We start from the raw sequence: 26,234 nt of genomic DNA, 5'->3' as shown, positions 1-26,234 counted from the left end.
AAAATTTCAAAGTAAAACAGTTCACACAAAAATAAAGAACAAAGTTGTATTGTAAAAAAAAGAAACGTTATTGTTTTAAGAAAGTTTTCCGATGCAGTTGAAACATTTCTTAACTGTCAGGAAACTGTTATGCCTGTCGTACTTACAAGCCGCAAGTGAGTCTTTCAGTCCATGCTAGCAGTCGGACTAAATTATGAACACACACTGTAACTAAGAAGGATCTATCTCATGTTAACTTATGGGGGGGGTGAAAGGGGATACCATAATCTATAGCTATGAAAGAAAGTATATTCTGTTCACATTAAGCAAACACTAATATGTGTAACTTTCTAAGCTCTTACAGGTGTATTATTATGTGCTTAGTCTAATATAGCAAAGGCCGGTGTTCTGCCCAGACAGCTTATGATGGCAGAGAGGTGTAGCGGCTTGTTGAAAATGTCTCCACAGCAGCAGACTTTCAGATTTAGAGAGTAGTGTAGCGTTACAGATGTGCGTAGGCCATTATTCAGGCCAGCAGAGTTATGATGATAGATAGATGGTCCATTATACTGGCTTTTCGGCTATGTACCACTCTGCAGCTGGCCTGAAAACCAACCTGCCAGTTTCAAGGGGTTAAGAAATGTATTATTGCACACAGAAGTTAGTGGTCCTGATTACATAAAAATCATGAGACAAGAACACGATTCAGAATCGTGTAAAGGAACAGCAATGGAGTCCAGAAGAAGTTAGTGTTAGGTTTGTGATTTAAGCAGCTAAGAATCTACTTGAGTCTCAGACCTTCTTGCCAGCCGGGGTGCGTATATGTGTGTATATATATGTGTGTATATATATATATATATATATATATATATATATAGATAATGTGTGTGTGTGTAAAATTCCGTTACAACGAACTCCCAGGGACCTAAAAAATATTTTGTTGTAATGAGATTCTGTGTTTGTTACTTTAGTGCTTTCTTTAGGTTGCGCCCTGCCGTCTGCAGTAGCTTCTTTCGCGTTCATTTTAATCTCCTCCTGCCTACAAGTTATGCTGATGAGAATTTCTCTCCGCATTTCCTTGTGATGATACACTTTTTCAGGGTGCAAATGACGCCCAAATCCAGTGGCTGAAGCACTGTTGAACAATTGGATGAGAGGGATTGAACGCGAACATTATCTAAATGTGGAAGCATGTTGTGGGCAGCAGTTATCAATCAGGAGCCGAATCATCCTTTTCTTCTTCATGTTGTGAGGTTTCTGAACTCTTTTGAGACCCCCACTCCCCAACAGGAACGTCACGCTGAAGTGCGATTGCAGTGTCTGTGGAAGATTTTGTCCATTGCCGGGTCGGGGCAAACACAGGCTTTGTAGCGCTGCAGTCAAGCGACACGGAAGCAAATCATAAAAGATCGGGGTCGCGCTATAAGAGAGACGCAGCATAGCTTTGAGCCTGCTGTTGCCGCGACAACAGATAAATGGTCTTCCGTAGACGCAGAGATCGGACTTTGGGACGCTCTTCAGTGTGTTGTCCCATTGACGGACATCCCAGGACGGTTTAGAAACCTCACATTTTCTTGAATGAGTGCCACATTAATAGGAATGTTTCTTGAACGAGCGTCACTGAACCACATAAACTGCTTTTTGATGTCTTCGAATGCAGCAGTTCACATACGTTTGCAACCCGAGATTTTTTGACAGCGTCGATGGCGAAATTCCGAATTCACTGGCAACGTCTTTTTTTTTTTTTTTTCTTTTTGCCACAATCGAGAGCTGCAAAAATGTAAGGTTCCCCCCCCCCCCCCCCCAATATGAACTGTTATCGTTTTTTCGTGTCTGCCGTTTCTATAGGAGGGTTACAACAAGCTAAATTCCAATGGATGTTTTTAAAATGTTGACGAGCGATGAGAAAAAGGTATCACTGAAAACCACAGGAAACAAAAAAGGCAAAAAAAAAAAAATACAGTATGAGGAAAGGTGTTTTTTGTTTTTTTTGTTTTTTTTTACAGTGTTTCTATTTGGGGGTTATTGTGCACAACTGAGCTGCGGCCACAGAACTAACTGCTCTGCAGATGATTCATTCAGGCATTTCAAGGTCTTTTGGGCACTTCATTGTAATGAAAGTATCTGCTGAATGTCCGTCATAGTAACGAGATTTCTATAGACCCGTGTCATATGGGGAAACTGTCAGGACCATAAAAATACATTGTTGTAACGGAGTTTTACCTGTATATACACACACAGGTTTAATTTCTAAACAATCAGAAATGCTCTTCCGGTTTGGATTCACTGATACTGACACCATATCTGTAACCTGCGTGGGGAGACCGTCGGATTGCAAAGCCTCGTTCTTGCGCATGTTTCAGATGCAACAGGAATTTACTGCAAAAGAGTAATAAATAGAAGCGTGGTGACTGACTGGTTCATAGCGACTCTCGCCAGCAGCCATGCCACCTGCCCTTCAGAACTGAACAGGTAATCCATATGAAGCTCTTCGTGTTGGGGCCCAGCCAGTACTTGGATGGGAGACCACCCAGGAAAAGCTTGGGTTGCTGTTGGAAGAGGTAATGGTGTGGCCAGCAGGAGGTGCTTACCCTGTTGTATGAGTGGGGACCCCAATGCAGTGACGGGGACACTGTCCTGTAAAAAATGGCACTGTCCTTCAGATGAGATGGAAAATTGAGGTCCTAACTCTCTGTGGTCATTAAAGACCCCCTGGGTTTCTTTAGTCAGGCACACCCTATTCTTTACTAAATTGTCCATCGTGGTCTGGTCATTCGGTCCTCCTAATATCCCCATCTCTGACTCCCTCACCCCATCACTACCTATCAGCTGATGCGTGACAAGCGTACTGATTCAAAATGGCTGCTGTTGCGTCGTCGTGCTGGATGCTGCACTTTGGTGGCTCCCTTTCCTGATGTAAAGCACTATATAAGTGCGGTGTCATCGTCCTCTTGCTCATCATATCCACAGTAACTTGATGTTTCTCAATTTGTGCATCGACGCTAACAGCTGATCACTTCCAGTGCTGGTCTGTGGAGCTGAAAGACTTAAGCGGGTGATTGGAAGCTTTTGTGCTCTTGGACCCTCGTGCCTTGAAGTAAATTGTGCACACTTCTAGAAATGCCCTCCTTTATTGATTTTTGGCATCGGCGCTTTCCAGCTTCGGCCCTCGAGTCTGTGCATCATAAGATGTGTTTCTTCACTTACAGCTGCAAAAGCGAAGCTGACAATCGACTCCAGCGATGAGGAGTTTGAAACCGTTAACAAAGAGAAAGAGAGTAACGAAGATGATGATGATGACGACGACGACGACTTTGTGCCCATTAACTCTCCAGACTCCCCTCCACAATTCTCTAAACCAAAGCCCAAGTGAGTAGCGCCGTGCTGTCCGAGTTTATTTGGCCGTTTTCACTCTGTTCTATCATGGAGTCGGGTTAAGATTTAAATCCTTTCAGTGACTGCCTGTGATATTTAGTACAAAATAAGGAGCCCTTTTGGTATTGGGGGCCTCATTGAGGGTTTGTTTGTTTTTTTTTTGTCACAACTTGTTTTCTGCCTTTAGGAAGAAGCAGCCAGTTAAGGAATCTTCTCCATTGGCCGAAATTGTGGAGGAAAGCGGTAAGTTTTTGGCAGCTAAACCTTCAGTTTGATAAAGAATGGTTGGTGATAGAAGGTCCCATAACTGAACCCAGTAATTAGATTAGTGGCCGAATGCTGCTGCCAGATGGCACAAGTGACCTTGGCCAGTGAGATGGTGGCTGGCTTAATTTAAAATTCATGTTGTGTGTGGTTACCAAATTCTGGAATGTTCTTATTTTACTTTCAAAGTACTCGTCGTAATTCAACGTGTCTGTTTCATTCTTCTAGTGCAAGAAAAAACTGAAGTACCAGCAGTGCCACCTGTTCAGAAAACGGCGGGCAAGAAGACGCTTGGTAAAAAGCCAGCGCCCAAAAAGAAGGCTGCAGGTAAACATCAGAAAATGGCCTGAAACTTTACACTCCTGCTAACAGCGCAAATTAGCAGGTTGCATTTCATAAATTTTCAGTTATAATTTTAACTTTGTATTGACGTATCCAAGCTTGCTTTTCAAAGTTGATCTGAAATGTGGCCAGACCACCTCTAGAGGGTAGTTTGTGCATGAACCACAATGCTTGCTGTTGACCCTCAAACGGGCAGATGTTCTGAGGGGCCTGCGTCCACATTTGAAAGGGAAGACCACATTGACTGAGGCTATGGGCAGCCCACCACACCACTGCCAAGCCAGCAGACAGACCTGAAGCACATCAGCCTAATTTTGCATTCTGACCCCCCACCCCAGGACATGCTGGTACCAATTGTTGTTCCTCTCGTTTCCCCACATCACAGTCCCACCAAGTGAGTTTGTAAAAGTTGCTGTTATTTACGGAGGTTCGCCCTTAATGACCGCAGACGTGCCATTGGCACTAATTGCTGATGAGCTGCTCTGATTCCTGAGCGGGCGTTGCAGGCCATGTGGCCAGTAGATCAAGTTCTCCATCCATTATCCAACCCGCTATATTCTAACTATAGGGTCAAGGGGGTCTGCTGGAGCCAATCCCAAGTAACACAGGGCGCAAGGCAGGAAACAAACCCCGGGCAGGACGCCAGCCCACCGCAGAGATCGAGTTCAGTTAGTGTTGGGTGTGGGTGGTTACAACATGGGCTCAGACAAAGGAAATTGGGTGATGATGTGAGGTGTCCAGCAGGGAGCAGTCCTGGGACCGCTGCTATTTGTAATATATAACTGTAAATGATTTGGATAAAAATATAAATAAAAATCGGCAGTGGTACCAACCCGACTTTCTTGTATACTCAGATATAGGGACAGATATTTGAGGAGTAAACCACAAGACAATGATTATTTTTATATTATGTACATTAAAGAACCATCAACAACAAATCAATCAAGTTAATAATATATTGAACAATTATTATAAAAGTAAAGTTGAATAAATCGGACTCTGCTGCTGCATGAATAAAAGGTAAAGCGCCACTTTACTCTGGTTAATGGAAATAGCCAAAAACTTGATAGAAATCTACATTTTGTACCTAATGCTTGTGTGCAAAATTTGGTTGACCGGAGTGAAAGTGTACTCACGTTACCGTGTTTATAAACGGTGTTTTAGGGCTCGGGGAGGTGTAAAGCATTGATTCTTCAAAATCTCGACATCGAATATTTGGAAAATTACAATACTTCATATAAAAGAAAGTAATAAGCTGGTAAAGTGTGCGGATACCACCAAGATGGGCAGACTACCAGATAATCTCGAATCCATTGAATCGTCACACAGGCACTTGGGCAGATTTGTGGCAGATGAAATGTCAGTAAATGGAAAGAATTACACATAGGAAGTAAAAATGTGAGGTCGGAAAATCGAGAGGCCACCCTGTGAGAAAGATTTAGGAGTCGTAGTGGACTCTAAGCTATCGACTTCCCAACAGTGTTCAGAAGCCATTAAGAAAGATAACAGAATGTCAAGTTATATAGCACCTTGATGTGTGGAGTACAAGTCACAGGAGGTTCTGCTCCAGCTTTATAACACACTTGTGAGGCCTCATCTGGAGTCCTGTGTGCAGTTTGGGTCTCCAGGCTACAAAAAGGACATAACAGCACTAGAGAAGGTCCAGAGAAGAGCGACGAGGCTGATTAGAGGACTACAGGGGATGAGTTATGAGGAAAGATTAAAAGAGCTGAGCCTTAAGGAGATGAAGAGGAGACCTGACTGAAGTGTTTAAAATTATGAAGAGAATTGGTCCAGTAGATCAAGACGGTGACTTTTAAGATAAGTTTCCAACTGTGTCCCTGTGTTCTTGAGGAACTCGACGGTAAATTTCACACAAACATCAGGAAGTTGTTCTTCACACAGAGAGCCACAGACACGTGAAATGAGTGACTGAGTCGTGTGGTGGACAGGAGGACCTTCAGAGCTCAGCCTGATGTTGTTATTTTAGAGGAATTCATTGGTTTGGACTGGCGAGTTTTGTTGGCTGAATGTCCAGGTTGTTCTCATACACTTTCTAAACTTACTTTTTCAGTGTAATTAGATCGTCAAGCTTGTCTGGAGAGATTGTAATGTGGAGCAGGAGCAGATACACACACACACACACACACACACATCGAGTGTCTTCAGTAGTTTAGTTCTCAGTTCAATAGGCGTGAATTTTAGATTCAGAATTGAAGTACTTAACATGACACCAGTGTGATTACAATGCATGTTTGCAGTGGTCTTCAGAATGTTTCAGCACTTTGTCATCAGGCGGGCGCATTGCTGATTTTTATTTTCTCTCCAAAGATGACAAGCAGCCCTTGATATCGACAGCCCTGACAAAGATGAAGGGGACTTCAAAAACTGCAGAGAAGACGGCGGCAACTGCAGCGTCCAGTTCAAATGACTCAGAGGTTGAGAAGGCCAGTGTGGAAAAGAAAGCCAAGGTGGTCTCCAAGAAGACCACTGCAGCTAAACCCAAGCTGGTCCGTAAGAGGAAGCCCTCTTCATCTGAAGATGAGGGAGAAGACCTTGCGTCCAGGCTCACCTCCAAGGTTTGTTGTTGTCTCCTGAACGTGCCGATGTGTGTGACTTGGCTGCTTTGGTCCTCGAGTCTCTTCCCTCTGTAGACGTCTGGGGTTTCATTTTTATTTTTTGGATATTTTAAGTAACGATGTCTGTCTGTCTCTCTCTGTAGAAGTTCAAGCAGGATGATGAAAGCTTTAACGTTGACATCGACTGTGAGCCTGTGGCACCTCGAGCCCGTGAGCGCCGAGAGAAGAAGGTCGTCAGATATAACTTTGATTCCTCTGATGAGGAGGAGGAGTAGTTGTCCTGCACCCCCACTTGATTGTTGAACTTTATTGGATTTGTTTGTTCAGTTTGTTGCGGTTTGGTTTGCCAGGAACTCGAAGTTTAAACAGAAGACTTTTTACAACATGAATTTCAAGCTGATCTGGGGGGGCTTTGCTGAGCAGACTCGCCTGGGCTGACCGTCACCCGCTGCCTCTGCCCCCCGTTTGTGAGGTTTAGTGTTCATTTTTAGGACCCTTTTTGTTTCTTCAGTTTGGATTTTTTCAAATCCCGCCACCCCCCCCCCCCCCAAATGAAGTGTTTTTAACTTGTTGGTGTTTGGGTGCGTCCACCTGTGCGCTCCAAGGGGGCTTTGGCCGTCAAGCCGGGGTGTTCTGATTGTTTTTAATGCGGCTCTTTTAGACACGGCCTCTCGGCACTTAATATTCTCTGACCCCCCCCACCCATTGTACATTACTGCTCCCCATTTTACCTCTTTGCAATATGGGGGGGGTTCGCTACTTTTACATTTGCATTTTCTGTTGTGTTGTGTCCTTTTGTATGTCTTCATGTCTGTTCTGTCTGTAGTGTAAATATTTACTGTTCTTGTTTTTTAGGATTCTATTTCTGTTCCTTTTACTTGAAATAAAACAGATTTTGGTTTGTTTAAGACTACAGTTTGTCATTTGTTTCTTTTTGCTGCCGCAGCAGTGGTCTTGGAGACCACCGGTGTTTGTGGCGTGGAGTGTGCACCCCGGAGACTTGGCGGCTGTCTTGTGTGTGTGTGTGTGTTTTAAGGTCCCCATGATGCACATCTTCTCTTGTAGGGGCGAGCGATTGGTCCATTTGTCCAGGGACAAGAGAGCCTGTGCGGTAAAGCGCCACGAGAGCGGCACAGTCAGTTTAGTCTTGCAGGGCCAGACGTCTGCACCCTCGCCACAAGTCTCGTCTCGAAAACGTTAGCCACGAATGGCAGCGAAATCCAAAACCACTGACACGGCTCGTTTTTCATCCTCAAAAACCAACCCAGTGTCGTCCTGTTGGCGCACTAGAAACGTCTGGGGTCCCAGTGTCACGTCGTGTGTTTGACGAAAACGTACAGCGACATGAAAGACACGGACAGGGCAAGAAAAACGGAACTGAAAGATGCGCACCGCAACCGGATTGAGGCGAGTAACCTGCTGAAGTTGGATATCCGGGGTATTGATACACAGCACTTACTTTACACACGTACTGTAAATACTCTCCTGGCGTTAAAATCGCTCCAATGTCATTAAACCGCACAAAAAATGAGTTAAGTGTTTCCATTGCTGCTGGAGTATGTGAATTTCCCCTTGGGATTAATAAGGTATCTATCTCATATAGTGCCTTTCATATTTATCATATAGTGCCTTATCTATCATTGGCTACTGTCAGTTTGAAAATAAGCTTGATATTTGTCGTCATTTTGTGTTTTATAAATATGTTTAGTCAAACAGACGGCTTTATTAATTTGTATTACCAGCTTGCAGGCTGCGCACTCTCATCTGTTTGGCTCTGCCACCTTGCACTTTAAAGGACTGGCATACCAGTATGTGGGCTCCTTACCCCCCAGTGCTGCTGGAGTAGCGATGCCAACGCAGACATTGTTCCCTCAGTGTGGTGTTACTCGGACTGTGGAGCACACGTCGCCCTTCCGCTCTCGAGTTTAGTGCTGTGTCTTTACCTCCTTGACATCAATTTAGCAATTTCTGAAATGTCGAGACTTCAGCCAGGAGAAGGAATAAAGTAATCACCTGAAGATCTGCATCTGGAACTCAGTGTTGTGGCTGCTGAAAGTATAGAAGGAAAAATTTTTTACATTAGGCATAAATAGCATATTAGCAAATAGCCGCTTCTAAAACGTTAGATTAAGCATAAATTAGAATGATAAGCAAATAAGAGAGGTCAAGCAAATGGTTAACTAAAAAAATCAGTCCTATTGCATTTTCTAGTAAAAAAAAAAAGGAAAATCACCAGTATAAGAGGAAGAAGAGAACAGGACAAGAATGACGCACAGAAACTACCAGAGGACAGAAGAAAGGGAAAAACATGGACACCTGTGCTCAAGGTTGGGAAGCTGAGGAACAACACCACTGACATAATCTTATATAGAATTCGCCAGCCTACTCACTCACTCACGTCTGTCCGAAGCCGAATACGCAGTCGCCTTCTGCGCAGCTGCCCGAAAAACCTTACGAGACCGACATCGCGGCAGGCGTCGGATTTACGGTCACGAAAATTCAAAGAGAAAGGCGACTTCGGTTAAAGCTCTAGAGGCCTAAAAGGCGATTTCGACTACAGCTTTGAGGCCTGATTACACATTCTGATTCAATACACCAATATCAGGTTTGTGGTGCTTATTACTATTCCACTCGCGCCCGTTTCATCTTCACGTTGTCAAAACGGACTCTTTCTGTAGTATAGAAATAATGGCCCTGGTAGGCACATAAGAAGCCAGCTGGAATAGTGAGACAGCGAAACAGCAAAGGAAGATGATGTGATGTATGGAAAGTAAAATTAGTGTATTCCTGTATTAGCATAATTAAATCTAGACAAATATATAAACATTAACCTTAGTGTAGGTACTAATGCAAGTCAGGATTGCCAAGTAAATACAGTAATTGAATAAAAGCACATGCCATATTTCTTTTTAGATTAAAGCTTAGCTTCAGGCCACCGTTATAACAACACAGTCAGTAAGGCTTCTTAGAAAAGGAAATGACGAGAGGAAACCGATATGTGGAATCGAGGCCTCGGCCAGTGAAAGAAATAAGCAAAATCAGAAAGTAGAAATGAAGACTAGACCGTGAAAGTACCAGGGCCAGCTGCAGGGTGAAGTCAGGAGATGTTAAGGATTCCCATGGGAACTCGAGGTATCGGCCGGACAGGAGTAGAGGGGAGTCGGAGAAGATGAGCCCATTTGAACGAGGTCAGATTGATAAGAAATGATATTTATAGGTTTTGGGTTGTGAACTGTTCGGGGCTCGGCTCAATTTGGCCGTATTGGGTTGAGTCCGTGTTATTATTATGGTTATTTTATTGCAATCAAATTATAGATTCTGTTTGCCTATCCTGAGACTCCTTCATTTCAGGTGAGAAGCCTTCTGGTGATGATTGTGTGAGGCGGAGACGAGCGCCATCATCCTGAACGGTAAGCCGGGCACAGAATCAATCGGGTTATTCACAGAGAAACTGACCACCGATAAACCCACCGAGTTACTGGCCGGAGGAGCCTGGGTAAGTGTTTACGTGGCACTTTGGAAATCGGGTTTCTGTGACTTGCTGGGTGTTTTGAGGTAAGCGAAGCCTCACTGACTTGGAGAAACAGAAAATGTGAAAGCAGTTGAAGAGGTCCGTGACGCACGGTGGGTGACGTTCGCTTCATTTCTCGATCTTCCTGCCACTTCCAGCGGTGAGCGTGGTCTGTGTGTCTGACGCGTTGTTTGGGTTCGGCATTTCCGAGTGGACAGTAATAGGAAGTCGACACGCGGTGAGCTGCTGGGTGCTGCGCAGCCTCCTCTCCGATCATTTCAGGTTTACTGAGGCGTGAAAGTGAAATCTCCATTTGCTCTTCTTGAATTCTCAGTGGTGTGTTTTTACTTTTTTGTTACCCCATCTACAGGTCCGCACTTAAGATTGAGCAAAATTTTGAATCTTCGTTTCAACATTTTAGGAGATAATAGAAGGCCATGGTGACCAGCAGTTTACTACAAACAAACGACCGTTAAAAAAGAAAAAACAACAAATGGAGTTAAACTCGCATCCCGTAATCCACGTGTTTCAGTCTCCAGTCTCCAGTCATGCACTCGCACTTTTCTTTGTTACCAAAGTTATTGTTTTAGGTCCTTCGGGGAAGGTCAGTGCACATCATAAACGGAAAACTAAAGGCTGCTGGCCCTGAGCTTTGGAACTGAAGTCATTCGCTGGTCACGAGGCCCATTTTCCTGGACAGGATATCAGGGGGTCTACCTGGCGGGCTGCCTAATGCAGATGCTGATGTCCTCAGTTTCCTCTGCCTGTGACCTTCGGCGCACATTTGGAGTTGTGGATCTGCAGCCCCCCGGTTCGGGGGGGGGGGGGGGGTGGAGAGCGGACTGCTCTGTCCAGCTGCCGATAGTGGAAGAGCAAGTGATGGAAAAGGAGAAGGCGAGATCGACGGGTGGACTGGGATGGTGGCAGCTGTTCTGCAGGAGACAAAGCCCCTCCGTATTGCCAGTCCATCTGCACCCCTCTCCTGGCCGGTGGTCCTGAGCTCTCCTTCGTTACCCTCGGCGCGAGTACAAGCGGCTTCTTCACAGGGTTACACTTTGGGGGAACATCGGAGTAGAGTCGCTGCTCCTCTGGATTGAGAAGAGCCAGCTGAGGTGGTCCGGGCTCGTCCTATAGGTGCCCCCTGAGTGGGAGATGCTGTGGGAGACTTGATTGTGTGTGTCTCTCATATCCTGCCTGGGAATTTCCCAGGAAGAGCTGGAATTTGCATTTTGGGGGTATGGTGCCCAGACCTATTCGGCCCACTGCGGCCAAGACCCTCACTCAGGCTCTTACGTCCTTTCAGAAATTGAATTAAGATGGCCGCAGGTTCTTTATTTTTTAACACGTAATTATTGTGTGGGAGTTTAGAGTTCCATCTTGAGCTCTCGGTTTGTTTCGATGATTTCAGATGGGTGAACAGGCCCTACTATCTAAGATGGAGGCGACTGAAATCGGCTGGAAGCCCAATGCCGGGGACGTGAGCGCTGGCGTCGTGGGGTCAGACTTTGTAGTTCTTGTAAGGACAACGCCTTGTGACGCTCTGCTTCCCGAGGTACAGATGGATGATCTGCCTTTGTGTAATAAACTGGCATAGCTGCTGTTGATGTTTGTTTGTCTCGGTCTTCTCATCTCGATGTTCGTTGCTGCATGTTTAACATGAGGACACTCGTCAGTATTAGCCGATTTAAAGCACACAATGTGACTCCTTTCTGCTTACGGTACAAAAAAATCACTGAACACTCCGTTTATGGCTGACGCCGCACACGTCTTCATTGATGATATTTGGCTTTGCTAGCAAAGGTCAGCACCATTTCTTAATTTCTGCTCGCCGTCCATGTCGGCTTTGACGTGCACACGTAACGGTTATCCTCTAAAGCGATGGACTCGCTGATCCCTCCTCCGTCAAGACTCTTCACCTCACACCTCCAGCTGCAGGCCCCTTAATAATAATAATAATTCTTTGCATTTCTATAGCACTTTTCTCACTACTTAAAGCGTTCAGCAATTGCAGGTTAAGGGCCTAACACAGCAGAGTCCCTATTGGCATTTATGGGATTCGAACCGGCAACCTTCCGATTGCCAGTGTAGATCTCTAGTGGCATCACGGGGTCCTCAGACACACGGGTCTGCAGCAGGACTCTGCTCACTAAAACTGTTGTGACGTCGTGGAGCTGTGGCACTGCGGACAGACGATGTCATTTACAGGTGGTGTTTGGGGACGTGCCGCTCAAGTTAAACGCGTTCTCTTCACATTTGCTGGCCGGTTGGTCACCTCGCTGTCAAGTTTACAAGATGGCTGCCCTCCGCGTTTTAAGGTCTGATGGATGGGGCGCTGTGGCTTCAAGTTGGTGGAATTTCCTGCCTGCTGACGGTCGTCAAGTCCAACAGAGGCAGCGGTGGCCATCAACGCATAGTAGAATGGCAGGGGCGGCCAGTTTACATCCGGGCGGTCGGCTCCTCTCTACCTTCGTCATCCTCTGTCCTGACCCTGTGTGGCTTTTCTGACCCCAGGACCTTTGGTTCAGTGGTGCCTTCTCTGTTTGTTGCTCCTCCTTGGAGACGGTGAAGGCTCCGGTGAGAAGCTGCAGGCGCCACCTGTTGGACCAAATACCCAGTTTTGGGCTTTCAGGTTAACGAGGTTTCTCTGCGTGTTTCAGTTGTAGGGCTGCCGTCTCATTCAGCACGTGGCACAGCTAAATTTTCAAGTTCCTTTCACAGATCAGCTGACCAACGCCTTTTGAATTGATGAAGACCCCCGGCTCAGATTCATTCAGACGCCTCTGCAGATTTTCTCTGTATTCAGTGTTCAAGCCCACCCTGTTTGTTTGGTACCTCAGACTTGTCGGACTACTTGAACTGGTGGCGCGCCTCAAGTAATCTGAGCGTCCAAATAAATTGACCCGACCACAGTCTGTCTTACCAGCATCATAAGCCCCCCAGGCAAAGTAGGGTGCTGGGATCCTTGTTTTTATAACAGAACTGAAGCCTCGTGGGCCCCAATGCTCCTGATGACCCCAGTTGATGCCCCCTGTGCCAATGCATTAAGATGGCACTGCCAGAGTGGCTTACTGCCCTAACATGGCCAAGTCCAGAAGAAGCAGCTGTCGCCTTGCTCGGGGTCACACGTGATGCATGGCGCTATATCGCTGTTGCCACTCGTGGTCATTAGGCGGTGGTCTCAGTTACAATCTCGGCTCTTGCTGAGTTCCTTCTGTTGTTTCATTGCCAGATGAACTTCCACTGGTTTGAGATCAGATACACTTGTAGACACTAAAGCTTAAATACAGCGCCTTTCATGATAAATGCAACGCAGACCTGAGTCTAAAACCCAAGGGGTTCACTCCTGCAAACTTTACAGTCTCTGCCAGTAGGGTGGCACATTGGGTGGCAAAATTAAAGAAAACAAGGAGGGTGTGGCCAGTAGGGGGTGCCCAGTGGACCCCAAACCTCAGACTCGATTCTGCCAACTCAGTCCTGGGTTCAAATTAAGAGTGCTTTATTCTATACACTTCCTTTTACTGGCTCTTTCAATCAGATGACCACAATCAATCCATTCGTATGTCCTTCTTCCTTTACTCCTCCAGCAGACGCCGACCTCTTCAGGGCAGGGACGTGCGGTCAGGGGGGTCTGTCATCACGAAAAGTAAAAAAATAATAATATAAAATAAATGTGTCCACTGGTCTGTGCTATAAATTTGTTTTCTGTAGTATTCCAATAACTTTGATCATTTTTATAGTCTGTAACGGGCAAGGGCCGCTAAGATTCATACCGTCAAAAATGACGGGGATTTATTTATTTTAATAGAGGAGATCGCAGGGAAGTCCCCAGTCTTAGATCGACCCACACACACTCGCAACTGGGACCAGATGAAGCGCACTGGAAACATTAAACAATTAAGAATATAATGGAATTAAATCAACTAAAAGGAAACAATAATACCACCCCGACCCCTTCGGCGATATTACATTTAACAAATAAATACAAACACCACACAGCAAAGTCCATGTAAAAACCAAACCGGATGGAATGAGAGGTGACGAAGTTAAGTCCTGCGATCTGTGTGTTGAAAGGGTGAAGGAAAACACAGTCCTCAGTACACAGGTAGACAGACGAATACACTCCAGGACACGATGATTAGCTAAGGCTCAATTAACAGCAGGCAGTACGACAGATAAACGCAACACACAACGTGCAAAAACAAAACAACTTTATTAGTTTTTTTCCTTTTGGCCGCCTGCCCTCCTTTAACCTCATTTGACAACCTTTGACCCTGACAGCCCCGGCATGGACTGCTGGGAGACGCAGTTCTTACTGACTGTAGTACGGCTACAAGTCAAAATCGCTGAATTGGCGCATTTCCTGTTTAAATACATGGGAGACACACGAGGTGCGCAGCGACGAGCCTCCCATCTCCTTGGACTGCGCTCTCCTCACTCGTGCGAGTGGCGCGTGCCTGTCGCTGTCTCTCTGTATGTCGCCGATATAAAGTGTGCAGACACATTTATTATACACCCTGACTTTCTAATATCTTTAATGAATGTGTGTGACATATTTAGTCTTTCTGATCGGACATAAAACCGCAGTGAAAAGGCACAGGGTGAGGCAGACAGTACCGTACCGCCCTGAAGGAGGCGCATGTGAGTCCAACAGGTACTCGTCTCTCCTGTTGTTCTACGCAGACGCTCGGCGCCAATAAGTTAGCGATATCAGAAAGTCAAGGGTACTGCAGCGGGCCGTTTATTTTTTATTTTTTGTTCCGACTGACTGCCAAAATGGAAGATTAAGATTTTTAAAACTAAAGGAAAATAAGGAGGACTTGTACAAGAAAATGACGGACATTTTCGCGGAGAAGGATAGGCACACGGACTTCATTTACAAATAAAGGTAAGACCATAAACGGTTTTCAGTTTTATAAAAAAAATGGGACCTGATCAAAACTGAAATACGTTTTTTATTTGTACAGCAGTCAATACTTTTATTTGTATTAAATGAGTATGAATTGTGGAATTGCAACAACACTCGGAGGGTGAGGAGCAAATGCGCTCTCTGCGCTCTCCTCGCGGCGCTAGAAACGTAACGTTCGTTCTTAGCCAAACATGCGCCTCACCATGTAGTCAATGTGCAGGGCCAGGCTGTCAACTGAATAGTGAATAAGCGACTCTTTTGAGTTTATATATTTGTAAATCTGACTGTGAAGGAGTCACCAGCCATGAATTTCCCATTGGGATTAATAAAGTATCTATCTATCTATCTATCTATCTGAACATCACCGCACCCCCCTGCTTCAGCGAGGTACGGTGGTCTTTTGTATATCTGAGTTCCTCTGGTCTCATAGAATTACAGCCAGGAAACACCACCAGCCCGGAGTGAAGCGCCATAGACCAGTGAAGTAAAATTCTGGCAGCGGCCCCGGAGGAAGGGACCCAACTAAACATTAAATGTAGGCCTGGGGGCAGCCACCTAATGAACTGGGGGGCACTAACCTTTCTTTATAGGCCGTGTGCCCCAGTCCATCCATTATTTCCTCATCCCAGCTGTCCTTCCATAACGGACATAACCCCCATCTACCCCACCACCCCCCCACTCCTGTCAATCATGGAGAATCCACTGAACAGGATCATCTCCAGAGAGAGGAGCAGCTTCAGCGACAGACTGCTGTCACCGTCCTGCTCCACTGACACACTGAGGAGACCATTCATCCATCACACTATGCGACTCTTCAATTCCATCCGGGGGGGTAAACATTAACATTATACAAAGTTATTGTCTGTTATACCTGCATTGTTATCACTCTTTAATTTAATATTGTTTTTTATCAGTATGTTGCTGCTGGAGTATGGGAATTTCCCCTTGGGATTAATAAAGCTATCTATCTATCTATCTATATATCATATAGTGCCTTTCATATCTATATCTATCTATCTATCTATATATCATATAGTGCCTTTCATATCTATATCTATCTATCTATCTATCTATATATCATATAGTGCCTTTCATATCTATATCTATCTATATATCATATAGTGCCTTTCATATCTATATCTATCTATCTATATATCATATAGTGCCTTTCATATCTATATCTATCTATCTATATATCATATAGTGCCTTATAGATCATATAGTGCCTTTCATATCTATATCTATCTATATATCATATAGTGCCTTTCATATCTATATCTATCTATCTATATATCATATAGTGCCTTTCATATCTATATCTATCTATCTATCTATCTATCTCTCATTCCCAGATCAGGTGCCAGTCCATCTGCTATGGCGTTTACAAGACTTAAAAGTGAGTTGCGACACCACGAGCCGTACGCCTGTCCACCATGTCGTTTGTAAATGTGTCTTTATGTATTTATTTATTTTTAAAATGTATATCCATATCTCTCAGTCTGTCTATTGTGAGGGCCATATAGGATGGACTGGCATCCCGACCCGGAAGTACAGCATGGGCCCTGACCTGGAAGGGAGGCTATAATGGAAGGACAGAGCTGGACTGGGGTCCATTCAGGGTTGAGCACTATCTATTATATAGTGCCTTTCACATCTATCTATTATATAGTGCCTTTCATTATCTATCTATCTATCTATCTATCTATCTATCTATCTATCTATCTATCATTCCCAGATTGGGTGCCAGTCCATCTGCTATGGCGTTTACAAGGCTTAAAAGTGAGTTGCGACACCACAAGCTGTACGCCTGTCCACCATGTCATTTGTAAATGTGTCTTTATGTATTTATTTATTTTTAAAATGCAGTGAGAAATCAAGCAAAATAAGCCCTTTCATTGGCTAACTAGAAATATTACAATATGCAAACTTTCAAGGCAACTCAGGTCCCTTCTTCTGGCGAGATGTCATACAGTCACTGGAGTCCCCTGTGTTTATAGGCACACCAGGACAAATAACAACATTGGTAAATCTTTAAGTGAGAAATCTTAAATGTAACAAATGAATAAACTTCTTTCAGGCTAAGATTCCTTTAACAAGAGAGGAGAACAATGTATGGTGAAGATCTTTGGATAAGATGAGTGTCCAACAAAGTCTTTTCAAGTTTCTGGTGAGTTTTTCCATACAATGTGGGTCTGTAGTCGGGGTGTCTGTGTCAGTCCGAGAGACTCAAACAATCCTCACACCCGGCCATAAAACTCTTGTCTCTATTCAAACCATGTTGCGATGTGTTCAATTTTAGCACGAGTTTGACTTCCCATTCTTTTCTCACTTACTTTTAAAATAATCTTACATCACAGACAATCATCACGACGTGAGCACAGGAGGAGTCCAAACATCTCACCGATGATCAACAGCATGAAGGGCCTGAACACTCGTGCCGGTCTGATGTTTAAGGTTCTGATTTTTAATAAACTTAGAAAAATGGCTGAAGTGACGTCCTGCTTCAGCTTTCCCATTCTGAGTGTCGCTTGATGAAGGAAACAAAAGGAATTTGAATGATTTCAGCCCAGGGCTGCAAAAAACAAAATGTGAGAAAACAAGGAAGGCGGCTGAAGACTTTGTGAATCCGCATAGCTGTCTGTCTTATATGGCGCCTTTCATGTCGACCTCTTTACTTTTATAAAATGCTTTGTGACGGCCTGACAGAGGAGTTCAAACACTTTCATTATCTTGTGGACTTTCGTGTGTCACTTTTGTTAAATTCTGGTTGAGTTTTTAAAGCCTGCTAAGTTGATGCCAGAAACGCTGCAGATGTTAAGCGGGCGGAGGAAAGTCGGCTGTGGGAAGCCATTGTGAGGAGCACCGAAAGAGAGGAAGGGAGCGAAACGGGTTTAGGAAACGAAGGGCTGGGCCGTCACTTCAACTGCATTTAAGGCTTTGTTTGTTTGTTTGTTTTTTTGCTTTCTACGTGGAATGGCGATGCGGAGTTGCCCCGTGTGTGTGTGATCCCTGATAAAGGATAAACTGGTTAGGAAGATAGCTGGACGTTATTTTGTTTTAAAGCTTCAAAAATGAGATATAAGATCCGTTAACTGGTCTTTTCTGTCTACGCGTTGATATTATTCTTTACAGCCATTTTTGTCTTGTAACTGTACTACTAAAGGCGTTTTTATAAAAAAAAAAAAAAAAGCAATACAAAACGCAGTCACGCACTTTCGTTCTTAAGTATTCACGTAAACCAAGAAAACAACCGGATTAAAATAAATAAATAAATAAATAAGAGCCAGGATATCAAATTGATTTTTTTTTTCCCAAACCGGGAACACCTTGAATTGCGCAACGGACGTCCGGCCGGACCGAACTTGAACTTGTGCTGTCAGCGCGCCTGCGCAGGGCGTCCAAGAGCAAACATAAAATTGGGGAACTGCGCTTGGGAGGAGAAACAACTTCGGAGAAAAGGACTGGCAAAGAATCTCTGGGATCGAAGGAAGAAACACGAGGAAGTCAGGTGAGAGCTGGCCGAGGGTTCAAGGGAAGGATGATTCAATAATTGGGGGGCAGGGGGGGGGGTTGCCTTATTTCTTTCGAGTCTGTAGCCTCATCTCCTCAGACACACCAAACTGACTCTTGTTTATTTCGCGCAGTCTGTCGCCAGTTCCTCGCGTTTTTTTAAAAGTCGCTCGAGCGACTTTACGCAAAGAAAGAAATATAAAGAAAGACAGCAACACATAAAAAAGACCTTCCCACCTACGCACTGCGAAAGCCGCTAGAAACTGACGTCTAGTGGACTCTGGTCCGCCGTAAGTAGCGTAAGCGGTCCGTGCTCGTTTCTTCATCGTTTAGGAGTTCGCTTACTGCTAATGCGCACTAGCGCCGAATCGCAATGAAATGTTAATAAAACATTTTTTCCCTCATAGAAATTAATAAGATTAATAAATAAATAAACTTTTTCCTCACAGAAATAAGCCAAGGCTCATGCGCCCTGATTAGCTTCACTGTCTCAGAAGACCGTTTGTCTGCACACGTGACCGAGCTGCGGTCTTCTCCAGCCGGCGTCCCGTCCCGTTAGCTTGTGTCCTGCGCGTTGTCCCCGCTTTCACGTAAACGATGGTGAGATCACTGGGTTAACTGGTAACTTAAAAAATGGTTTTCAAAATGGGGCCGCCAAACGTTTGGTGAGTTTGACATTCTTCAAAAGATCCACTTTTGACGTTGGTCTTTAAATTGGCTAGCATGACTTTTTAATAAAAGTAACTCGTTATTTTCTTTAATTATTGCTTAAACTTAGCCCAGGGTCAATGTACGGCTCCACTAGAGCTGCGCTTCATAACCTGCGCGGCGCACGTGAGGAGGACTTACAGAAGGGCTCGCGGGCTCGAACCATCATTACGGGACCACCTGCACTCTTTAAAAAGAAAAAGGTGCCAAAATGGTCCCTCAGAGTGACGCCATAGGGTACTCGATTTTGGTTCCCCAAAGAGGGCTTTCATATTTAGACATTTCCCAGTTTCCATATGCACCCATTAGCAGATGGTAACAAATTTTTGAAATGACCCTCGCTGCATACAGGCACACTGACTCGGTTCACGTTTCCTTGATCTGTTAGAGTCCTGTCTACTTAGCGGTAAAAGGGTTCAGTTTTGTCCAAAAACGTTTCAAAGCCCAAAGAATAAAAAGAAAACCCTCCCATAATGAACCTTTACTCCACCATTATACGCTGACTGGTCCTCGATTACGTTTAGTTTGGTGGGATTAACATGTGGTCTCGAATTGCGACGCAGTCCACTCGGAGTGGCCGCAGAACGAAATGTAATACAACATGCGATCAAAGGACATGAATGAAAATGCAGTCTGAAACTGACAGGAATGCTGTGTGTCATAGTGAAACAAACCGATCGTTTAGTTGACAAGTCATTTAATTACGCCACCATAAAGCTGGGCCAAATGAAACGCACCAAGTGCATAAGCATTGCATTCCGGAGCAGTTAACAATTCGGTACAAATCATCTTCCATAGGGATGAGCTGCCCCCGCTATCCCTAAACTGCTCTGCACGCATCACTCAAACTATGAAATGAAGCAAGAAGTGTCATTGAAAGCCGTCAGCCGCGAGGGGGCGGGCTCTAGCGAGTGCTGTGTTTTGATTGGTGAGCCGTCGGTAGAGGTTGGCACGCGCAGTTCCGATTTTGCACAAATCTGTGAGCCGCGGGATTAGCAAGGCAAGCAAAGCGCAAAGCCCCCTGACTTTTTTAAAAATTCAAAACAAAAAGCCCTAAATTTAAAGAACAAAAACAGAATAAAGTTTGAGGTCTTCTTACATCCACTGGGATGAGCTGCGCCTCTCCGCTTGTGACGCCTGACCTTTCTCTTTGATTCCTCTGTCCAGGTGCCCCCTCACTGACCACGTATAGAAGAAAACAAGGAGCGCCTGGCACCCCCGTGCCCATCAGGCTCAGTGCGAACACCAAGTGCCAGCCGTCCATAGCAGGCCTCGCCTTCCTGGGCACAGCAGCGACATGGCGGAGTGGAACTTTCTACAGGAGCTCTTCAGGAGCCTCCACAATGACATGACGGCTCTGGGCCGCCTTTGGCTGCTGCACGTTATGGTCTTCCGCCTCCTCCTCGTCGGCACGGTGACTCCCAGTCTCTTTGAAAACGAATACGCGGAGTTCACCTGCAACACCCAGATGACTGGATGTAGAGAGGTGTGCTTTAACAGGGCCACCACCATCTCGCACTATCGCTTCTGTGTCTTCCATGTTGTGCTCCTGTCCACTCCCGTCATCCTCTTCGTCACGTATGCTTTGACTAAGAGCGCAGTGCAGCACGGCGCTGAGGTGGAGGCCTTAGCTGGGCAAGAGACGCAGCGTTCAAGGAGGAGACTCGTCTACCTTATCAACGTCATCGTCCGTCTGCTGGTGGAGGTTGGCTTCCTCGTTGGCCAGTGGTACTTATATGACTTCAGGGTGAAATCCATATACATCTGCACGGCACACCCCTGTCCCCACAATGTGGACTGTTTCTTGGCACGCTCCTATGAGAAAACTGCATTTCTGTGCTTCTACTTTGGGTGTCGGGGTGTTCTCTTCGGTGATCAGTTTCCTCGAGGTCTTGTACATCATCCGCAAGTGGAAAGCATCCGGCAGGGAACAAGTGGGGCACAACCAGTCCACCCTGACCCACAGCACGCCAGGCGCAGACGAGCTGCTTACCATGGAGAGCCAGACAAAGACCCCTCAAGACCAGTGAGGGGCAACACCTGCCGAGAGGAACGCCATTCCAACGACAGGCTCAGCATTCCTGAAAACGCTTACCTCCGATGCCAGCTCATGCCAGTGGGTTGAGGTGGAGAGCTGCCAAGCCTGACCCGAGCCCCTTCTGCGCCCGTCCTGCTCGCTTGTCCACTTCCTTTGCTTCTTCCTGGTTTGCTGCTTAACTGGACGACGTTCTTGCTGGGACAAAACTGAACCTAAAGAACAAAGTAATGGCTGTGATTGATTAATAAAAGAACATCCATTAATATGGCAGGCTTGACGTCTCCACACGGTCGTATCCGCACAAAGGCAGATACAAAATTGCAAGAAGAGACCCAATGAAGGTTCAGGGAAGTCCACAGTGCAAAACAATTGCTTGAAAAATTTAGGATTGACAAATATGAATAATTTTCATACTGTTACAGTGCATCCAGAAAGTATTCACAGCGCATCACTTTTTGCACATTTTGTTATGTTACAGCCTTATTCCAAAATGGATTCAATTCATTTTTTTCCTCAGAATTCTACACATTAAAAATAAAAAAATTGAGAAAGCACATGTCCATAAGTATTCACAGCCTTTGCCATGAAGCTCCAAATTGAGCTCAGGTGCCTCCTGTTTCCCCTGATCATCCTTGAGATGTTTCTGCAGCTTCATTGGAGTCCACCTGTGGTAAATTCAGTTGACTGGACCTGATTTGGAAAGGCACACACCTGTCTATAGAAGGTCCCACAGTTGACAGTTCATGTCAGAGCACAAACCAAGCATGAAGTCAAAGGAATTGTCTGTAGACCTCCGAGAGAGGATTGTCTCGAGGCACAAATCTGGGGAAGGTTACAGAAAAAATTTCTGCTGCTTTGAAGGTCCCAATGAGCACAGTGGCCTCCATCATCCGTAAGTGGAAGAAGTTCGAAACCACCAGGACTCTTCCTAGAGTCTTCTTTCTTGTGAATTTCCCATTGGGATTAATAAAGTATCTATCTATCTATCTATCTAGAGCTGGCCGGCCATCTAAACTGAGCGATCGGGGGAGAAGGGCCTTAGTCAGGGTCCAGGGATGTGACCAAGAACCCGATGGTCACTCTGTCAGAGCTCCAGAGGTCCTCTGTGGAGAGAGGAGAACCTTCCAGAAGGACAACCATCTCTGCAGAAATCCACCAATCAGGCCTGTATGGTAGAGTGGCCAGACGGAAGCCACTCCTTAGTAAAAGGCACATGGCAGCCCACCTGGAGTTTGCCAAAAGGCACCTGAAGGACTCTCAGACCATGAGAAAGAAAATTCTCTGGTCTGATGAGACAAAGATTGAACTCTTTGGTGTGAATGGCAGGCATCACATTTGGAGGAAACCAGTCACCGCTCATCACCAGGCCAATACCATCCCTACAGTGAAGCATGGTGGTGGCAGCATCATGCTGTGGGGATGTTTTTCAGTGGCAGGGACTGGGAGACTAGTCAGGATAAATGGAAAGATGACTGCAGCAATGTACAGAGACATCCTGGATGAAAACCTGCTCCAGAGCGCTCTTGACCTCAGACTGGGGCGACGGTTCATCTTTCAGCAGGACAACGACCCTAAGCACACAGCGAAGATATCAAAGGAGTGGCTTCAGGACAACTCTGTGAATGTCCTTGAGTGGCCCAGACTTGAATCTGATTGAACATCTCTGGAGAGATCTTAAAATGGCTGTGCACCGACGCTTCCCATCCAACCTGATGGAGCTTGAGAGGTGCTGCAAAGAGGAATGGGCGACACTGGCCAAGGATAGGTGTGCCAAGCTTGTGGCATCATATTCAAAAAGACTTGAGGCTGTAATTGCTGCCAAAGGGGCATCGACAAAGTATTGAGCAAAGGCTGTGAGTACTTATGGACATGGGATTTCTCAGTTTTTTTATTTTTAACAAATTTGCAAAAACCTCAAGTAAACTTTTTTTCACGTTGTTATTATGGGGTGTTGTGTGCAGAATTCTGAGGAAAAAAATGAATTGAATCCATTTTGGATTAAGGCTGTAACATAACAAAATGTGGAAAAAGTGATGCGCTGTGAATACTTTCCTGATGCACTGTATGTAGTACTAGGGTGTTGTACTGTGTCAGCCATTTTGAATGTGCTGAGAAGTCCAACAAAATGAACGACAAGGCTTACAATATGCCAGCTCTCCAAGCAACTCGGGCCCCAGCTTCAGGCGAGATGTCATCTTTATTTGTGAAGAGTAAATGACAACCCAGCGTGTTCCTTACTCCCCTTACGTCTTACATCTCAAACTCAGCGTGGGCGTCCCAGTTTGTTCTTTATGCAGTTCCACAGTACGGTGGCCCCAAAGGGCAAGTGACAAAAAAATAAAATGAAAGGTGTGACGTGCCCCTTTTTGTCACTTGCCCTTTGGAGCCACAGTACCACAGCCTTGGCCCAATCTCAACAACCTTTAGTTAAGAAGAGACCCTTCACTACTCTGGAACCCCACCGGCTGACCCTTTAGTGTGGACGCCCACCCTTTTCGTTTATTTTATAACTTCATACCACGGTGCCACCTAGTGGCTCAAAGCAAGAGAAACACCAGCAAGGACTGACAGCCCATCCATCCATTTCCCAACCTGCTGAATCAGAACACAGGGTCACGGGGGGTCTGCTGGAGCCAATCCCAGCCAACACAGGGCACAAGGCAGGAACCAATCCCGGGCAGGGTGCCAACCCAACGCAGGCTGACAGCCCAGTAGCAGAAAAAAGGACCAGAGGCTGAAATGTCTTACCAGGCAATGCTGGGGGCTCTCAGTATAAGGCACCAGTTCAAAATCAGCCCCCCAAACACCTCCACACTGCCAGTCAGTTTATAGGACAGAAACTATCTGACTCCATGACTTTCTGTCTTCTTTATGTTTCTGCTTGTCTTCAGAACTGCCAGTTACACCCATCTGAATAAAAAATGCACATGTTCTTTATCTCCTGATTTTGCACTCCAGTCTTAGGATGTTGTACCGCGTTAGCCATTATGGATATGGTGCGATGTTTAGCAAAATGACACCTTTTATTGGCTAACTAGAAAGATCACAATATGCCAGCTCTCGAGGCAACTCAGGCCCCTTCTTCAGGCGAGATGTCATCCTCGTTTCTTTTGGGATCTGCTCCCTACTCGGCTCAACATGAGATCCTGGAGGCCTCGAAAGCTGGCATATTGTAATCTTTCTAGTTAGCCAATAAAAGGTGTCATTTTGCTTGGCTTTTCTCTAATCCCAATGGGAAATTCACAACAGGACATCGTCTTGAGTGTTTTTTGTGTATTTATTGTACATCGCTGTAAGGGGACTGGGTGGGATTATTTAGTGCGTATTAGTGTTTAATACATTATTTAATTGATTTTATTTCTGGTTGCATTTTTGTGATTATGTGCGGGTCCAGCCAAGGCCGGGTGCGTCCCTGGAATCTCCACCATAAAAATTAAATAACAACAACAACAACAACAACATTTATTTATATAGCACATTTTCATACAAAAAGTAGCTCAAAGTGCTTTACATAATGAAGAAAAGAAGAATAAAAGACAAATAAGAAATTAAAATAAGACAACCTTAGTTAACATAAGAAGGAGTAAGGTCCGATGGCCATCTTCTCGACAGTATGAATTTTAGCGGTACCAGACCGCTACAGGGTGAAGAAAGAACTGTCTCTGTGAGGGATGCAATGGTCCACCCCTGCCAGTTCTCCCCCTGGTGTGGTTTTAATTTCGCGTTCCCAGCGTTCATTTAACGAGTCCTCTGAGCAGGTCCTCGGAAATTACATGCGCGAGTTGCAGTACCAGAAAAAAGTCAGGGGGGCGCAGTGTGATAAAGTCGGAATGTGACGTCATAGAATTACTAGACGCCGCATGACCAGCAGCATCGTACGTCAACGTCGCCGCCATATTGCGAGTGGCACTGCTGTGGGGCGAAGTAACTGATAAAGATGCCTCACGCATGTGCTGCTTGGGATTGTACAAACCGCTGTACGCTCCAAACCAAATCCCAGGGGATTACATTTCATAGGTAAGGCTGAACAATTTTTTGGTTATATCTGGCCATTAGAAAATCCCATTTTATAATCTTGGCAGTCAAGGTCACCTTACAATAAATTTAAACAACATTAGTAAAATTAAAACGAGAATGATAAATCAAAAAGCAATAATTAGCAAACAAACAAAGATAACTGGCAGTAACCGTGCAAAATTCACAATTGGTATGCCAGTTTGAAAAGATAAGTTTTGAGGGCAGTTTTAAAATGTGTTATTGAATCGAGCTGACGGATATGAGAGGGAAGAGAATTCCCAAGTTTAGGAGCAGAATGAGAGACGCTGGAACTCCCGTAGAACTGAGTCTGATGTGCGGTACAGAAAGTCGAGCTGCAGATGAGGATCTGAGTGACTGAGAGGAGAGCAAGTCTGGAGGAGATCAGCGAGACTGCGGAGAGCTTTAAATGTTAAGAGCGGTATTTAGTATTGTAATCGGTAATGAAGTTGAGAGAGAATCGGTGTAATATGGTCAGTGGATTTAGAACAGCAGGTTATTATCCTGGCAGCAGAATTGTGAAGAAGTTGTAAGTGATGGATACATTTTTGTGGGATGCCAGACAGAATAGCATTACAATAATCTATACGTGAGGTGACTCAGGCATTAACTGATACTTCAGTACTGTGCTGCATCAGAACAGGACAAAGTCTAGAAATGTTTTGGAGATGGAAGGAGGCAGTCAGAGAAATGTTACTTATATGGGAGGAATTATTTAATAATAATAATTATTATTACTATCATTATTATTTAATAATTGCCATTATTAGTGTATAAATGGATATAAATAATTGCATGTAAACAATTCACCAAAGTCTGTTGTATGTAACCGATACTGTTTTAAACGTTATTGTTTTTTCATCAGAAAACCCGGTTTCCACGTCTACCTGTACGAGTTTAAATGGCACTTTTGCCACTCGCAATATGGCAGACGCACTGATGTATCGTGTCGACTGGGTAACACCGTGAATGCGGCGCCTATCTATA

At 45.0% G+C, this 26,234-nt stretch overlaps 2 protein-coding genes across 2 annotated transcripts in view; both read left to right on the top strand.

Moving 5' to 3' along the window:
- Positions 1–7,085, top strand: part of top2a (DNA topoisomerase II alpha) — a 51,666-nt gene extending 44,581 nt beyond the window's left edge. Inside the window, 5 exon segments of the mRNA XM_028818465.2 lie at positions 3,189–3,348; positions 3,542–3,597; positions 3,847–3,945; positions 6,292–6,539; positions 6,683–7,085. Of these exon segments, the coding sequence (XP_028674298.2) occupies positions 3,189–3,348; positions 3,542–3,597; positions 3,847–3,945; positions 6,292–6,539; positions 6,683–6,814 (695 nt within the window). The 3' untranslated portion in view covers positions 6,815–7,085.
- An 11,231-nt stretch (positions 7,086–18,316) lies between these two features.
- Positions 18,317–21,676, top strand: LOC114664637 (gap junction delta-3 protein-like). Its single transcript, XM_028818825.2, is given in 3 exon segments — positions 18,317–18,464; positions 20,342–21,023; positions 21,025–21,676. Coding segments are annotated over 2 exon segments (732 nt in total). The 5' UTR covers positions 18,317–18,464; positions 20,342–20,471; the 3' UTR covers positions 21,205–21,676.
- Positions 21,677–26,234: the final 4,558 nt, after the last annotated feature.

The sequence above is a fragment of the Erpetoichthys calabaricus genome, chromosome 14 (genome assembly GCF_900747795.2).
Source record: "Erpetoichthys calabaricus chromosome 14, fErpCal1.3, whole genome shotgun sequence".
Lineage (NCBI taxonomy): Eukaryota > Metazoa > Chordata > Cladistia > Polypteriformes > Polypteridae > Erpetoichthys > Erpetoichthys calabaricus.
This window is presented reverse-complemented; position numbering and strand designations above follow the sequence as displayed.